Source organism: Temnothorax nylanderi, unplaced genomic scaffold (assembly GCF_030848795.1).
Source record: "Temnothorax nylanderi isolate EJ_2023f unplaced genomic scaffold, tnyl_v1.0 TNYL_tig0731_pilon, whole genome shotgun sequence".
Classification (NCBI taxonomy): domain Eukaryota; kingdom Metazoa; phylum Arthropoda; class Insecta; order Hymenoptera; family Formicidae; genus Temnothorax; species Temnothorax nylanderi.
The window spans coordinates 38,602-57,570 of NW_027249793.1; the positions used below are offsets into that span (position 1 = coordinate 38,602).

At 45.3% G+C, this 18,969-nt stretch overlaps 2 protein-coding genes across 2 annotated transcripts; one reads left to right on the forward strand and one right to left on the reverse strand.

Annotated features, from left to right (window-relative positions):
* Window positions 1–1,438: 1,438 nt before the first annotated feature.
* On the forward strand, window positions 1,439–2,542 carry LOC139785062 (uncharacterized). The gene has a single exon (XM_071724230.1). The coding sequence runs from the start codon at window positions 1,439–1,441 to the stop codon at window positions 2,540–2,542; it is 1,104 nt and encodes a 367-aa protein (XP_071580331.1).
* Window positions 2,543–4,666: 2,124 nt separating this feature from the next.
* LOC139785063 (uncharacterized) lies at window positions 4,667–6,867 on the reverse strand. The gene is made up of 3 exons (XM_071724231.1): window positions 6,695–6,867; window positions 6,045–6,474; window positions 4,667–5,995 (listed from the first exon to the last, which is right to left on the reverse strand). Exons 1-3 carry the CDS (start codon window positions 6,865–6,867, stop codon window positions 4,667–4,669), a joined length of 1,932 nt encoding a protein of 643 aa, XP_071580332.1.
* Window positions 6,868–18,969: the final 12,102 nt, after the last annotated feature.

Consider the following 18,969-nt stretch of genomic DNA (forward strand, 5'->3'; position numbering starts at 1 on the left):
TCAACGGGAAGCGCGCCTATCGCTCTGTTGAGAAGGCCATTGCCGACGCTTCGGGACGCTGCGCGCGACATGCACCGCAATCCCTTATGAGCGATGGTGGGCCGTCTATGTGCGTTCTCTGCCACGGGCGATTGTAATGTTCCAAACACGGACGACAGTCTCGTACGTCGGGATCCGTCCTCAGATGAACGGGCAATTTGTCCCACAGTCGATCGACGTAGTCGGAAAAATTGCGCAGCAGAAGGATCTTCGACACGAATTGCAGTTGCTCGGCGGACAGATCGAGAACATCGCGTTTATCCGTCGGTAGGAGAAACATCGCGGCCACTGGGGGCGTAAACCGATCGAACGCACGTATAAATAGGGCGAGTGTACGCGCACGCGCGTAAACAATGCGATTCGTGAGACAACCGTCGACGATAGGAGTGTCGAATCTCGATTGCAAGACGCGACTGACGTCGGGTTTAACGTCGAGAGAGACGCGCCGGCACGGCCCTCTTTTTTACCGATTGCGATAGGGGCAAGTGTGCGCGCACGCGCGTAACAATGCGATTCGTGAGACAACCGTCGACGATAGGAGTGTCGAATCTCGATTGCAAGACGCGACTGACGTCGGATTTAACGTCGAGAAAGACGCGCCGGCACGGCCCTCTTTTTTACCGATTGCGATAGGGGCAAGTGTGCGCGCACGCGCGTAACAATGCGATTCGTGAGACAACCGTCGACGATAGGAGTGTCGAATCTCGATTGCAAGACGCGACTGACGTCGGATTTAACGTCGAGAGAGACGCGTCGGCACGGACCTCTTTTACCGATTGCGATACGTTGCGTCATCTGCGGCCCTTCCAACTGCGGTAAGACTAACGTGTTGTTAAGCCTACTGGAAAGTCCGCACGGTCTGCGTTTCGAGAACGTATACGTGTACTCGAAATCTCTGCATCAGCCGAAGTATCGTTACCTCGAGACACTGCTCGAATCGATGAACGAGATCGGTTATCGCGCGTTCTCCAACAATCGCGACGTCGTGCCGCCGAGCGAGGCGCTCCCCGATTCAATATTCGTGTTCGATGACGTAGCCTGCGACAAGCAGGACGCAATCAGGGAATACTTCGCTATGGGTCGACATTCGAATATCGATTGTTTCTATCTCTGTCAAACGTACGCCAAGATACCGAAGCACCTGATACGCGACAACGCGAATCTGTTGATCCTGTTTAGACAAGACAGGACTAATCTGAGACACGTGTACGACGATCACGTGAGCCCCGATATGTCGTATGAAGATTTCTGCGCGTTGTGCCGCGAGTGTTGGCGGCGGAGGTACGGTTTCGCGGTGATAGACAAGGACAGCGCACTACAAAACGGCAGATACAGACGGGGATTCAACGACTTCGCCGTACTGTAGAACGATCAGTAGCAGTCGAACGTTCCGAGAGCGATGAACGACGCGAGGGACACCACCGAACGAGAAAAGACCGCGCGACAGATCGCTAAAACGCGTGCGTCGATACGCAGAAAATACAGAGCGTTGAAAACCGGTAGGATGGAGAACGAGATCGCTCTCGAGAGACAATTCAAGCCAATCGTCGACCCGTTGAAACAAATCGTCGAACATGCCGGGAAAAGCGAATCCAAAAATGACAATGTGGCGGCGACGAAAGAAATCGTCATTAAAAAGAAACGCGAGGATAGCGAAGATGACGACGACGACGAAGGAAAATTCGTCCGAAAGATGATATCGAGACCTAAGAAGAGAAAAAAACAAACGAGCTCCGAGTCAGAAATGCTCCCGATCCATTCCACGCCTCTAGAACCGCGAAAATTATCGCTGTACGAGCAGATGGGGGAGGAGGAGGTTTTCGAGACCGACGCGTCACCGTTGCCCTCCCTCGAAACATCCGTAAGGGACATTCTACGAACGCCGCAGGGCCACGAGCAACTGCACAGTCAATTGGGTCCGTTGGGTCGAAGATACATAGGCGCTCTTCTAAGCGGAGACGCAAAAAATGAAATCGATCACGTTTACGGTGTGTACTTCGGGAATGACGGCACGATGCTCGGCGACAAACGGTTCGACGTGAACGTGGACGATTCCGTGATCGTGGACGGAGTGAGATACGTGGGCACGCCCGGCTTGTACGAATTAATCTTCAAGAGGATTCCCGATGACGCAATTTACACCGAGGACGACGTGCAAAAGTACAAAAATCTACTGTTGGCGACAAACGCTTACAGACGCGGTCACAGTGCTCTAAATCCCATCATGGGTAACAGGGGACAAAAATACAGACACATCATCGCTCCGTTGATACCGCGCGAAAGGATCGGTAGTAATAGAAAGGGCGCTGGCGTGACCAGATTACCGTCGATCATGAAATTGAACGACAATACAAAAGATTACGTTTATTGGGACGATCCTAACGAATTGGTGGATCGTCTGCGATTGCTCGAGGCCTCTAGTCGAGCGGGCAACGACGCGCACGGTAACGAGATTCAGTCGATAATCGAGGAGCTTCGCGAGATCGGATTGATTATAAATTGAACTGTCGCGTCGACCGCGACGGCAGTGCGATTCTCGACGAGATCGGCGCAATGTCGGTGAACAAATTCGGAATGTCTCTGAGGAAACGCGGCGACGGCGGTGGATTCGCAACGGAAAGATCGCGATTCTCGATCGACTCCCTGCGAAACTACGTGCGAGACAGCGCGCTCTGCTTGAACGAGGATTCCTACGACGCGAGGGAGCGCAAGCTACGACGTCTAGCCGCGCCGGAGACCGACAGCGACGCGACCAACAAGAGTTACGTCGAACGCGCGCTTCAAGAATCGAGAAAAGTGATCGAGTCGTTTTACGAAAAAATAAATAAATCGTTGTCGACGGTGAAAAGCAAGGTGGATCAAACAAACGGCGACATGAACGGACTCAGAACCGCGTTGAGCGAATTCAAGGAGACTGAAAAGACGCGGGAAAAACAGATACATAATTTGGAAAAATCTAAATCCACGCAGACGGAGCAGATACTCGGCGCGCAGAAAGCCATCGAAGAAACGACGGACAAGACGAATTCTTTGAGAAACGACGTAGATCAGATAAACAGCGTCATGAGCGGACTCAGAGTCGCGATGAACGATTTTCTGACAAAATTCCGTGAGATTGAAAGAGTGATGGTGACGAAGGAATCGCTCAAGAGAGAGATAGCGACAATGAAAGCGGACATTCGTGGCAACAAGGGGGAGCGTGCGCGTCAATAAGGAGGAAGAGGCGAACGTACATAAGGTGAGCCGTCTTTTTTTTTACACAACTGCGCATAATCACGCGCGCAGTCGAGAGAGGAAGGCACGCGCGCAACGATGAGTATCGAAAAGCGGAGACTCGTGGAGGAGCTGCACGCACCGGCGCGGAGAAACTTCCCGCGGCGTCACGTCGTGGTGCGCGGTTACGACGATCTGTGGCAGGCCGACGTGGTCGAGATGCGCCCCTACGCGCGGCACAACAAGGGTTACTACTACATACTGACGGTTATCGACGTGTTGAGCAAGTACGCGTGGGCGTTACCGCTCAAGAGCAAAAGCGGAAGCGAGGTAGCCGCGGCCCTGTCGAAGATATTTCGCGAGGACGCGCGATATCCGAAAAATCTGCAAACGGACAAGGGAAAGGAGTTCTACAACGCTAACGTGCGAGAGATTATGAAAAAACGAGACATAAATCACTACTCGACGTACTCGGTGATGAAGGCGTCGGTGGTGGAGAGATTCAATCGCACGCTGAAGAACGACATGTGGAAACTCTTCACGCTCAACGGATCGTACGCGTGGGTCGACGCGCTGCCGCGTTTGCTGTCGAATTACAACCACCGCAGGCATCGAACGATCCGAATACGACCGGCGGACGTGACGCCCGCCGTCGCCAAGAAACTCTTGTCCACGGTGTACAGTCGCGCGAAGATCGCCGCTCCGGGTAGATTTAGGATGAACGATCCGGTGCGCGTGAGCAAATTCAAGACGCTGTTCGAAAAGGGCTACACCCCCAACTGGACTACCGAGATCTTCCGTGTCGCTAAGATACAACGGACCAATCCTGTGACGTATCTGTTGAAAGACTACCGCGGAGAACCAATAGCCGGAGGATTTTACGAGCACGAGTTGTTGCGAGTTTCCAACCCCGACGTTTATCTCGTGGAAAAAGTGTTGCGCAGGCGAGGCAACGACGTATACGTGAAATGGTTGGGAATGAACAGTTCGCATAACTCATGGATAAATAAAACAAATGTGTTGTAGTTAACAACAAAATTAATGTATTTTTCCCCCCCACCACATATTACAGTTTTTGTCCGCCTTAATGTAAGCTTAAAATATATATATATGTGTGTTTCTTAATAGTGATAGCGATATTTATTATTTTTTATATTTTTTTTCTTAATGTATAGGTTTTTGAAAAAAAAAAACTATCTGGAAACTTCAGCTCCCTACGCACAGAAAAAAAAGACTAGAGTGATTTTTTCTATGTAAAATCAACGTTTTCTCACCGTTGAAAAAAAATCATCGACCATCGTGGGTAGGACTAGACAGTTTAAACATTTCTGCCTTCCAACGATAGCGCGTATAAATCTAACCCCTAAAACGCATTGTGTACTTTATTGCTAAAAAAAAGAAAAAAAGTCCCTCTTCACGACGACGATATCCTGTAATGCCCCCACGGTAGAGTGTCGTACGAGCCGGAAACGACGTATCGCTTGTCGTCGTACGGACTGAGAGCGAGTTTCAACTCGGACACGGTGTGCACCTCGTGTAACGTTGAACGAATACACGACTGACGCCTAGACTGCTGCATCGCGTCGTTCAGACAATGCATGTAATCGTTGAACGTTATCGTTCTCGCAACCACGTTTCTCTTGACGCCCTTTATTTTCTTCGTGTCGCTCTTTCCCTCGACCTTCAAGGCATACATCTTCGCCCTCAGTCCAACAAACTCCGTCATGACGGCGCCGTCGTTCTCGTCCTTCATCAAACCGGGTACTTTCTTGTTGACGCGCGGTATACGGTACGCGTTGTTCTCGAGGTAGCCGCTTGTATCGAATCTCGCGATGTCGCATTTCATATCCTCGTACGCGTCGTCGCACTCGAGAAAATATATAAGACTGTCGGTGTCAGTGTACATTATCTTACACCTTTCGCGATACAGGGGCACCATGTAGTCGTAATGAAAATCGTAAACGCGCGTCTTGGATATCTCGAGAATGCACATACCGACGTAGATGGGTTTGTTCAACCTCACCTCGAGCCTGCGCAATTCGACGGCCATCAGATCCTCCGAGAAGACGCTTCGACTGTGAAAATTCGGTTTCGCGATCATCACCTCCGCGCCGTATCTCCCATCCCAACACGTCACGAGACGCACGTCGACGTGATCTCGCACGTTTTCCATGGTCTTGCCGAATACCGCATTGTTCATTAATTTATACATCTCTCTCTCGAAATCGTTGCTAGCGCGAGTTCTTAATTCCGTATTGAGCTCAATGTATCCGCGAAGCCACGGAGATTGCGCGAATCGCAACGCGCGATGAATCTTCGTGACGCGCAATCCGTGTCTCACGCATTGCTGCAGATTACGGTAGTGCAGCACGTAGCGTGACTTATCGCACAGAGTGGCGAGGAGTTTATTGCATCGTTTTTCGGGAGGCTTATCGCGCATAGGGCAGAACGGAAGGTCCGCGTGAGCATCGTGGAGTTCACGCGGGTACGCAAGGTCGACCTCCAAGATGTAACCGATAGCAGAGTCCAATGTCACAGACATTACGTCGAGACTCTCCGCGTCGTCGACCCATTGAAACTCCGCGTGCGGCAACGGTTCGCACATCGCCCAGCCGTACAGATTGTTCACGTCGAAGTACATGAGATACGTTGACGGTCGCGAAGAGTCGCACGATGGCATGTATTTGTTGTTGGCGCGCGCGTACCTGTTGGAGCATTGACTCAGACCGCCGCGGATACCGCGCTCCACGAACATTACCATGTCGATATCGGTGAGCAACTTCGAATCGCACCTTCGTGTACCTCAGCATCGCGTCCCACGCGTATCCCGGTAAAGTATAGTAATGCGCGGGATCCAGTCCGTAAGTGTCGATACAGGTGTCGCGAAAATTTTCGAAGACATCCGCCAGGAGAAGCACATCCGTTTTAAGATACAGATCGCTGTACTCGCCGAGATTTTCCATGCGAAAACAACGCCAGACATTCCACGCGTGCTCGTAATCGTTATCGGTAACGGTCTCGCCGGTCAACGAACTATAAAAAGCCTCTCGCGGCGGTAATTCCGTCACCAGCAACTTATCGAAACCGTCAACGTACTCGTACGGAAATACACCTTTACGGGTGAGCAAATCGAAATCCCTTTCATTCAGTTCCGGAAATCCCGAACGCGTAATTCTCAGCTTGTTCCTATCGAGATACGACACCAATTTCTCTAGACTGGCGCTAAGAAATTTAAACGAATCCACGAATCGCAACTTCGCGCAGTTTCCGCGTTTATCACCGCGCGACAACGTATCACTCACATTCTTCGTGAACGATATGTACGTCTCTTTAGTGAGCGGTAATAAATCAATGCTACCCTCGAAACTATTAGCTATATCCTTGATAATAAAATGAGCGTCGTATCCGGACAAATTGTGAAAAAAAAACGGGAATAACGTACGAGTCTCTGTAATTTAGATTACAACGTGGATGCGCGGGACCTCTGTAGCGTCCGGTCAAGTGACAGTGATCGCGCACGCGTCGACCCTCCTCCGATTCGAACGTTTTCTCGCATATGTGGCAGCTCGTCGCGCTCCAAAAATTTTTTTGCTCGTCCGGTGTGAGCTCCGCCATGGTCACGTTCGTCGAAAGTATCGTCTTCGCGCGATGCGCGATACCGTGGAGCTCGTTGACGAACCACGACACGCAGTCCTCGCCGCGACGAAATCTGTACTCGGATGCGATCTCGTCGTACGTGCTGGACAGATAGTATCCCACGCTGAAACGCTCTGTGATGTTGATAGGCGTAACTCTTGACGTCATCCTCGTCTATCTTCTGTTTCTCCAACACGCATTCCAGATCGGCATACACCACGAAGGGAAGTCGCTCCTTCCTACTGTAATCGTGGAAAAACAGCCACTTGTCGTCATCGTTCGGAAGAACGATAGCGCAGTCGTTCATCTTTCCGCAATCGACGCTGTGAGCAGATAATTTCTCGCTCGAGTGAAAATAATGTAGGCACCTGGGGAAAAAATATATGTATGATTTTTTTCATTACACACACATCTGATTCGCACGACTCTTTATATATACCTACCGATCGCATATGTACTTCATAATCCTGCTCTTGTTCAACTGACATCCCACCAATCGCGGCAGATTCTTTATCCACAAGAAATGACCGATGTTCGAGTTGTTTCGCGAATCTAACAGATACAACAGATTAATGTGAGTGTCCTTCTTATTGTCGGTCAACCGCAAAGGAACGATCTCCTTTTTATAGTGGCGTCCCCTCCCCCAAGTGGTGAAAACGTTGACAGACACGTTGTTGTTGAGTCGTTCAAATTTTGAAATTTGCTTCACAGTCATAGGAAACTCGATTCCGTTGAAATTCAATTTCGTCGTCGTCAAATAGTGAGGGTACGCGCTACACCTATACGGGTTTCTTTGAACGGGATACAAAGCAGAGACTACCGCCCACGCGAAACACGCGTTGTCCGCCGAACGCACGTTGACCACCGCTCTCTTTAGCTTTATCCATCGCGGTGTTTCGAACCAACATCCGGCATGCATGGGATTGCACTTGTTCACGTTCACCATCAGGTTCAATATACGCGACAATGCCCAGCCACTGTCGCGTTCCTGAAACTCATCCAGACCCGCAAGAATGACATCGATCACGTATCTGTCGTACCATTCTCGCAAATCGGATTCAGGAAAGAGCTGTTGATTTCTCGTAACGATGCTTTTGACGCCGATTTGAGCTCCTGCGACAAACTCGCCGTTGAAAACCGTGTTGACCTTCAGGCATGCGTATCTCTCGTGATTAACGCGCACTTGTTCGAGCACCGTGGCCCTCGCTTCCTCAAGAAATCGTTGAGGATCGACGTGATTAGCGTTCAATACCGCACCGGTCAGTACGCGATTGTCGAAAGCTGTCTCGATCTCCGTCCACGAATATCCTCTGCTCGGTTCGCCATGACCGGCGCCAACCTGCGCGAAACGCTGACGCAGAACGTTTCTCGCTCCTTCCAATCGCGCCAATCGAGCGATGAGAGAGTTCAACGTTCCTGTGTGCCTCGGCCCACGTTTTCTTCGACATCTCTCTCGCAGAGACGCGATACGCTCGTCGCACTGTCGTCCCCACTCGTGATACGAGTCCAATGAGTTGACGTCCGTCGCAAGTTCGTCGAGATCGCGATCCTCATTGTGTTCCTCCATATTTCGATCGCTCAAAAACGTTTCGACGCGTAATTACACGTACTCAACCACATGGTCGAACCTTCGCTGTCCACAGGTATACTGAATTTAACTCTTCGACGAATCTCTTTGAATCTTTCGATTTTTCTCGTATCCCCCGTCGAAAACTTCCTCGGAATTCCAAGCACGTAAAACTTCGCTCTGACGCTTTGAGCCACTACAGTCTTCATCCACATTTCCTCACGCAAAGACCGAAAACCGATCTCTCTTCTCAAACTATACGTCGCCAGATTCCATCGAGCGTTCTCCTTCAACGCGACCGCTTCGCGTTCGGTAAAAATCGACGACGATAAGTCTTCGAATTCGTTGTCCGTGTTGGACGACAACGACTCGCTGCAATATATCTCAGAATTGTCAGATAATGACGATGATGAGTCACCGTAACTATTCGAATCGGACGGAATTTCGAGATTTTGAGAGACCCCATTCTCCTCCTCCTCCTTGTCCATCGTCGCGTTGATACATATTATTTTAAAATAAATACGAAGAAGAGTGATACTTTCCACCACGCAAAAATTTTTTTGAAGACTCGTGAATTCGCATTCTCCCTTTCGCTTATATAGCGCCCGACAGCGATGGCCGACGGAAAAGAAGGCCAGGGGTAACCGCATCGTTTCCTCCAACGATTCCACCCACGCAAAAATTAACAAAAGCGACGGAAAAAAAGATCAGAGGTAACCGCGTCGTTTCCTACCGAGACCGCGAAAAGCTCGCGCGTGCCGATCACGTGACCGACAGATCTCCAGCAACGATGACGATCGCGATCGATCACCATATACCGACGATCGATTATCGTCGGCGTTGTCTCGCTCTCTCGCGCACCCAGACGGGAATTCAACGACTTCGCCGTATTGTACAGTACAGAGTACAGCAATCAGTAGTTATCAAACGTTCCCACGCTTCATCGCTATCGCGGTTACCGTGACATGTGACCCGTGACCCGCGAACATGCCGATCCGCGAATGATACGCAAGAGCGACGAATTTTCACAGTCGAAGCGTCTTCGCGGAATAATAAAAATCGCCGTCGAGTTCCGTCGACGAATTTTCACAGTCAAAGCGTCTTAGCGGCAAAAAATATGATCGCCGTCCAGTTCCACAGGCTCGAGGTGAAGTTGAACAAACCAATATGAATATTTTGTGTAACCTATGTGCATATTTTTTTAAATGTAAATAATTATACCTCCGTATCTTTGAGTTGACTGTCCATGGCACTCTTTATCTCTCAATATAAACGTACCGCGCGAGCAACGACTATCAACGTTCTCACGCTTTCGAAAAAAATACTTCTAACTTCTAACCTCAAACTGACAATATTCGTAAAGTGTCTGTCGGGGCGCGGGGGAGGATGTGGAACGCGCGGGAAATGCCGTAAGCGGTATGGTGAGGGGATGGCGTTGGCAGAGGGGCACCTATGACGTTGGATGACACACGCGAGACGCGTGATCATACTTCGTCACGACTGCTTTCCTCCCTAGGGCGGAAAGTGAGGCGGTGCCCCTCTGCCGACGCTATCCCCTCGCCCACCGCTTACGGCATTCCCCCGCGCGTTCCACATCCTCCCCCGCGCCCCGACAGACACACCATGTTTTAGAATCCCTATAGCCTATCTACTGAAAAACTTAATTATAAAAAGAAAATGACCGGAGTATTAATACGTACTACGTTTACGCGAGCGTTAAATCTGTAACTTACAATAATTCCTTTGCGTAAACGGGATTTTCTAGTAACTTACGATAATTTACTCCGCGAGTCAATTATCGTAAGTTACTACAGAAGGAACGCTCGCGTAAATGTAGTGACAGTGACATAATTGGAGAGATCATTACAATTATTTTTATAACTTTGACCAACTGCCAGAAAATCCAAAAGACATTACGAGGATATTTAAATTGGAAAAAGTTGAGTTCTGATGTCACCATATTAACTTTCTGTCTCTTGCCCTGAGATTGTAGGAACTTGATTTTGTTCTATATCTTTATCGATTATGTAAAGAACAGGAGTAATCTGTTGGTGCAAAGTGCTTATGGCATACTTTAAATGTTTGTAAATTCTGAGCACAATAATTCATTGACTGACCCAATTTTAAACTGTGTATCCATTGTGAACATCTCTCAATATCTTTTGGAAATTTGTGTGAAGGCACTTTTACTCCTGACTTACAGCCAGGAACGCAACAACTTTTGCCCATGTTCTAATAAAAGTTAAGCAGTTTGGGAATTTTTGTATAAACTCTTACAATTTTACTGTATTTAGAGATGTGCAACTCCGAAGGATTTGTGAAATCAAATTGAATTTCACTATTTGTTTCGAAACCACCCAGGTAGCACATACACGTTTCAAAAATGTTTTATAAGCGTTTTCCGAAACGTTTTATAACCAATTTCTAGAAACGTTTGTGACGAGTAAAAATGTCCATTCGAAAAACGTTCGAAGGAACGTTTCTTTCCCGATAAAATAACTATCCCGTTTAAAAAACTGTTATACAAACGTTTTGTTTTAACGATAAAGACATTTTAGATAAAGACGTTTAAAATTCCTACTTTTCACGTCTTTTGAACGTGTTTATGCCGTCTTTGAGACATGCGTGAGAGGCTTCTAAAAGCTTTATGCATATACCATCTATGACGTATATTCTTATTCGAAGAAATTCCTGAACTGGTGCACATTCATATAATAAGTTAAAGTGAAACAAAATATACTTGTCTCACTCCAACTTAATTGCATTACTGATGTTCACCATTTCAGGAAGTTCTTCAAAACGGAACACACGTATAAATGTTCTTTCAATGACCATGTTCAGCAGAACGTTTATTTTGCAATTGTTGGAAGTTTTCTAAGCGTAGATTTGAAACTAATATGTGCTACCTGGGCAAATCAAACCAAACCGACAAAATTGCATGCAAATGTAAAAAAAATCAAATTGACATTATGGACCCGGCTTAATGGTTTGCACATCTACTAATTACGTATTAATATAATAAATTTACCAATCTTCTCCGTTCTTTGCGAATGCGGAAGTGGAATGCGTAAAAGGCAAAAGCGAGATGCTGACGCAACGTTTCAACGTTTTAGGACGACACACGAGATACGTCCGAATAAGATACACAGAGGAAACGCCGATCGTCGACTCTGAAAAATATAATAAGAACACTGACATTAATTTGTGCCGATTGTCGATCGATTCACTATTCACGAGAATTCTGATAATAAACTTACCAATCTCTCCGTTCTTTGCGAATGTACAAGTGGAATGCGCAAAAGGCCAAAGCGAGAGGCTGACGCAACGTTTCAGGAAGACACACGAGATACGTCCGAATAATATACACAGAGGAACGGCCGATCGTCGATTCTGAAAAATAGAATAAGAACACTGACATTAATATGTGCCGATTCTCGCTCGATTCACTATTTACGAGAATTCCGATAATAAACTTACCAATATTCTCCGTTCTTTTCGAATGCGGAAGTGGAATGCGTAACAGGCAAAAGCGAGATCCTGACGCAACGTTTCAACGTTTGGACGACACACGAGATACGCCCGAATGAGATACAGAGAAAACGCCGATCGTCGACTCTGAAAAATAGAATAAGAATATTGACATTAATTTGTGCCGATTCTCGCTCGATTCACTATTTACGAAAATTCTGATAATTAACTTACCAATCTGCCCCGTTCCTTGCGAATGCGGAAGTGGAATGCGCAAAAGGCCAAAGCGAGAGGCTGACGCAATGTTTCAACGTTTCAGGACTTTCAGGATGATACACGAGACACATCCATGTACACATCCATACCGCACAAAATGATCGTTGATTTCGAAAGAAAATTCGGTAGTCGCGATTCGCGATCAGTCGCGATGCTCGTGATTGCTCGCCCGTTGTTGCCCGGTTGCCCCACTCGGCTCACGTGACTGATTCAACTGACGCCATATTGAATTTTGGCTACGTAGTTCCATTTTCACGAGGAAAAACTATAAGATGGCGCTGACACGCTACACGACAAAATAGTACGGGAGTGTATGGCCCCTGGTGCCGATCGGACACGGTGTCGATCGGACACGGTGCCGATTGGACACGGTGTCGATCGGACACGGTGCCGATCGGACACGGTGCCGATCGGACACAGTTACTATCGGACACATTTAGTTGCATTCGGACACGGTGTCGATTGCACACGGTGCCGATCGGACACGGTAACGATTGCACACGGTGCCGATTGCACACGGTAACGATTGCACACGGTGTCGATTGCACACGGTGCCGATCGGACACGGTAACGATTGCACACGGTGCCGATTGCACACGGTAACGATTGCACACGGTAACGATTGCACACGGTAACGATTGCACACGGTAAGTGAGGACTCCAATTTCAAATCTAAACATTATTTGCTGTTTGCTAACCTTTAATGTGTTATGTTTAGCAGCTGGTAAAGGTACATACTATTGTTGACATTTCTATTAAAATTACTTGTGTACGAAACTCTAATTTATAATGTTTTTAATTTAGATTATTAATTATCAATTTTCTTCAACTTTTATAGGAGCTGGGGAGAGATGTTCTGTGCATCTATAGTAATTACACAGCAGGCCTTGGATGTCTAGATATTAAACAAAAATCCATTTACAAACCATGAGATTCTGTTAAGCGAGAGTTCATTATTATTGTCTCCGCTTTCAGAATCTTGTGAAATGTTATGGAATCATCCACTATCACTAATTTAGTTGCTGTATCTATCGAAGGATCAATGCACTTCTAGTGTCACATGTTTGCAGAATACATATCATTTATATTATTTGCCAGGTAATATCTGTGTATGTATCTGTACACTTTAAAATAATCTTTAATATGATCTTAATAATTTATCTACAGAATGCAGCATATAAATTATCTGTATCACGGTATTTAAATAATGTATGTGTCATGTCTGTTACCAGCGTATTCTCACAAATATATAAATTAGTAAGTAAAATTTGATAAAATTAAGCTTCTAGTCATAGTTGTGACACATATATTATACATAATAATATTGCTTTCCAATTGCCATATGTTAAAATATGTATTTCACTTTGATTTGTATATGTTACCTATAGTAATATAACATAAAAGCCAATCTACAAATATTCCTTCAGGATAGAGAACTAGTTTTCTAAAACCTCCATAGGCTACACGGAAATATGTTGATACTTCCATAACATTCCACAAATATTAAATGCTATTCTGCAAATGTTCTTTCAGGGTAAAGGACTGGTTTTTTAAAACTTTCAAACGCTACATGGATGTATGTTGATACTCCCATAATGTTCCACAGGACTCTAATAGAGGATACATGATCATGAATTGTGTAAAAAATTCTCGTGCATTCTATGTATATATATATTTTATATATACAGCAAATAATCTTGAGATTAAAAACACGACATCTTACACTGTAAGTGTATCTCTTTTATAACTGATGGATAACCTTCTATTAATAAGACGTATTTGGATGCAGCACATAACACATATTCAAAATAGTAATGTATGTAATTATTTATTAATGGAATTTAAAAGGTCAAGAGTTCGTAAGCAGATAAAAATTATATCTTATTAAACTTTTTAAATAAATTATTTGTGCCATGCAGGTAATACAGTATTCAGGATTTTAGTATTAATGCTAAAATACTATTTTCTAGTACATACATTAATTGAACAGCAATATAAACATTTAATCAATCTAACATGCAAGTTGACAGTACAGAATCATTGTTTCTTCAATAAACACATCAATTTTACTAATAAGAGTTGATGATACTATTCTATAAAGTTCAACATTATGGTCTCTACTATTGAATCATGTGATATATGACAATATCATCATCACTCTATTAAATTTCCGTGTTTATTCAAGAAGCAATAATTCTGTGCTGTCAATGTGTATAATAAAAGATTGGTTAAATGTTTATGTTGCTATTCAGTCCATATATGTATCAGAAAATAGTATATTAATACATATAAATACCCAAAATATTATAGGTATACTGCATTATATGCGTCACAAATATTTTACTTAAAAAGTCTAATAATATACAGTTCCTATCTGCAATACCATATTTACGAATGCATTTATATGTATAATAAAACAAACTATGGATTTTTTGGCCCTTTAAATTCACTTTATATGTAATTAGGTACATCACAATTTTGACTAAGTGTTATTTAGTGTATCTAAATATTTATTAATATAACATTATGTATCGGTGTTTTAAGAGATGCGTTTAGAACACTGCTTTTTAATTTCAAAATTATTTGCTATTTACTGGATTTTAATAAGATATTGTACAATTTTAACGTAATGTTTTGAATTAAGATTGTTAAATATCTATTTTATACTTGAAAAGGCTGAAAAAATATCCTATGCGTCCGTAGTAACTTGTAGGGTAAGCTATCAAATGTTTTTAGGTATCAAAAGAAAATTCACTTACAATGTCCGAGAGTCCATTAAGCGGGAGTTTATGATTATATCCTTTACTAGAATCTTGTGCAACGTTATATACAGAAGTATCAACATTTATGTATCATACATCCTTGTAGCCATTGGAGTTTTTGGGAAAGCAAACCTTTATCTTGAAAGAATTTTTGTAGAATGGCATTTATGTTTGATCATAAGATAGTGTATATATACGAGTCGAAGTAAAATGTCGGAAAGCAATATTATATATATATATATATATATTATATATTACAACTATAATTATAAGCTTAATTTTACCAAATTTTACTTACCAATTTATATGTATTTGTGAGAATATGCTCATAACATGCACGGCACGTACATTATTTAAATACCACGGCTTAGATAATATATTACGCTGCATTCTGTGGATAATTCGTTAAAGATGATTAATAAAGTATACACAGGTTTTACCTGCCTAAAAATATAAACGCTTTATACATTCTGCAAACATGTGTAAAGATTAGAAGCACATTGATCCTTCCATGATAAACACAGCAACCAAGTTAATCACAGTAGATGATTCCATAACATTTCACAAGATTCTGAAAACGGAGACAATAATAATCAACTCTCGCTTAACGGAATCTTATGGTTTGTAAATGGATTTTTTCTTTAATATCTGAGGATATTCCAGGCTTATGTAATTACTATAGATGCATAGAATATCTCATCCCCAGCTTCTATCAAGTTGAAGGAAAGTGATACTTAATAATCTAAATTAAAAACATTATAAATTAGAGTTTCGTACACAAGTAATTTTAATAGAAATGTCAACAATAGTATGTACCTTTACCAGCTGCTAAACATAACACATTAAAGGTTAGCAAACAGCAAATAATGTTCAGATTTGAAATTGGAGTCCTCACTGTAAATGCATGCCTTTACAGTGCTCCTGTAAATTACGTAGATACAGAGATACGTCATTTCTGACAGTAAAATAATTATTTATTGCGCTACACTGAAAGAAAAAGGAGCTAAATCTCTATTAAATCATTGCTAAAACATTGCTGTAAATCAGTAAACTGCAATCTCACATTATTAATAAGTAACACTAGTGTATCTTATTATGTATAAAGAGGAAGAATTAACTTCAAATTATTAAGATAAACAAGTTATTTTTTATTTGACAAAAGTATACTCACTTAACGCCACTTAGTCTAAAAGAGAACAAATATTTCGAAATTTTATGTACTGTTCGAGACTGTAAAAGCAATATAATGAAGCACTCTAATGAGAGGACGGCTTGAGGTTAGGAAATATGTCAATCGACTTCATACTTGAAGTATACGACATTAGAGTATAATACGTATCCTTATATAGATTTTTAACCTGCCTACCGCTTAATGTGCTATCTGTAAATAATTAATATAAATACATAATACGATCACAGATTTTTTAACCTCGCGTAATGCTACAGTTTTTTAGTTTATTATTGTTTTACAATCTCAAACATATATATATAAACTTTCGTATTTTATTTCCAAACGGGACCGTGTCCGATCGACACCGTGTGCAATCGTTACCGTGTGCAATCGTTACCGTGTGCAATCGTTACCGTGTGCAATCGTTACCGTGTCCGATCGACACCGTGTGCAATCGTTACCGTGTGCAATCGACACCGTGTCCGATCGACACCGTGTACAATCGTTACCGTGTGCAATCGGCACCGTGTGCAATCGTTACCGTGTGCAATCGGCACCGTGTGCAATCGTTACCGTGTCCGATCGGCACCGTGTGCAATCGACACCGTGTCCGATCGACACCGTGTGCAATCGTTACCGTGTGCAATCGTTACCGTGTGCAATCGTTACCGTGTGCAATCGTTACCGTGTGCAATCGTTACCGTGTCCGATCGACACCGTGTGCAATCGTTACCGTGTCCGATCGACACCGTGTGCAATCGTTACCGTGTGCAATCGTTACCGTGTGCAATCGTTACCGTGTGCAATCGTTACCGTGTGCAATCGTTACCGTGTGCAATCGACACCGTGTCCGATCGTTACCGTGTGCAATCGTTACCGTGTGCAATCGTTACCGTGTCCGATCGACACCGTGTGCAATCGACACCGTGTCCGATCGACACCGTGTACAATCGTTACCGTGTGCAATCGGCACCGTGTGCAATCGTTACCGTGTCCGATCGACACCGTGTGCAATCGTTACCGTGTCCGATCGACACCGTGTGCAATCGTTACCGTGTGCAATCGTTACCGTGTGCAATCGTTACCGTGTGCAATCGTTACCGTGTGCAATCGACACCGTGTCCGATCGACACCGTGTGCAATCGTTACCGTGTGCAATCGGCACCGTGTGCAATCGTTACCGTGTCCGATCGGCACCGTGTCCGATCGACACCGTGTCCGATCGGCACCGTGTCCGATCGGCACCGTGTGCAATCGACACCGTGTCCGATCGACACCGTGTACAATCGTTACCGTGTGCAATCGGCACCGTGTGCAATCGTTACCGTGTCCGATCGACACCGTGTGCAATCGTTACCGTGTGCAATCGTTACCGTGTGCAATCGTTACCGTGTGCAATCGTTACCGTGTGCAATCGACGCCGTGTCCGATCGACACCGTGTGCAATCGTTACCGTGTGCAATCGTTACCGTGTGCAATCGTTACCGTGTCCGATCGACACCGTGTGCAATCGTTACCGTGTCCGATCGACACCGTGTGCAATCGTTACCGTGTGCAATCGTTACCGTGTGCAATCGTTACCGTGTGCAATCGTTACCGTGTGCAATCGACACCGTGTCCGATCGACACCGTGTGCAATCGTTACCGTGTGCAATCGGCACCGTGTGCAATCGTTACCGTGTCCGATCGGCACCGTGTGCAATCGACACCGTGTCCGATCGACACCGTGTGCAATCGTTACCGTGTGCAATCGTTACCGTGTGCAATCGTTACCGTGTGCAATCGTTACCGTGTGCAATCGTTACCGTGTCCGATCGACACCGTGTGCAATCGTTACCGTGTCCGATCGACACCGTGTGCAATCGTTACCGTGTGCAATCGTTACCGTGTGCAATCGTTACCGTGTGCAATCGTTACCGTGTGCAATCGTTACCGTGTGCAATCGTTACCGTGTGCAATCGTTACCGTGTGCAATTGACACCGTGTCCGATCGACACCGTGTGCAATCGTTACCGTGTGCAATCGGCACCGTGTGCAATCGTTACCGTGTCCGATCGGCACCGTGTGCAATCGACACCGTGTCCGATCGACACCGTGTACAATCGTTACCGTGTGCAATCGGCACCGTGTGCAATCGTTACCGTGTCCGATCGACACCGTGTGCAATCGTTACCGTGTGCAATCGTTACCGTGTGCAATCGTTACCGTGTGCAATCGTTACCGTGTGCAATCGACACCGTGTCCGATCGACACCGTGTGCAATCGTTACCGTGTCCGATCGACACCGTGTGCAATCGTTACCGTGTGCAATCGTTACCGTGTCCGATCGACACCGTGTGCAATCGTTACCGTGTGCAATCGTTACCGTGTGCAATCGTTACCGTGTGCAATCGTTACCGTGTGCAATCGTTACCGTGTGCAATCGTTACCGTGTGCAATCGTTACCGTGTCCGATCGACACCGTGTGCAATCGTTACCGTGTCCGATCGACACCGTGTGCAATCGTTACCGTGTGCAATCGTTACCGTGTGCAATCGTTACCGTGTGCAATCGTTACCGTGTGCAATCGTTACCGTGTGCAATCGACACCGTGTCCGATCGACACCGTGTGCAATCGTTACCGTGTGCAATCGGCACCGTGTGCAATCGTTACCGTGTGCACGTATACCGTGTCCGATCGACACCGTGTGCAATCGTTACCGTGTGCAATCGTTACCGTGTGCAATCGTTACCGTGTGCAATCGTTACCGTGTGCAATCGTTACCGTGTGCAATCGTTACCGTGTCCGATCGACACCGTGTGCAATCGTTACCGTGTCCGATCGACACCGTGTGCAA

Coding starts and splice junctions, on each gene's coding strand:
- LOC139785062 (XM_071724230.1), top strand. CDS start 1,439: ATGAACGACGCGAGGGACACCACCGAACGAGAAAAGACCGCGCGACAG.
- LOC139785063 (XM_071724231.1), bottom strand. CDS start 6,867: ATGGCGGAGCTCACACCGGACGAGCAAAAAAATTTTTGGAGCGCGACG. Junction 6,475..6,694: donor AATCTAAATTACAGAGACTC/GTACGTTATTCC, acceptor TAAATTTCTTAG/CGCCAGTCTAGAGAAATTGG. Junction 5,996..6,044: donor CGATGCTGAGGTACACGAAG/GTGCGATTCGAA, acceptor ATGTTCGTGGAG/CGCGGTATCCGCGGCGGTCT.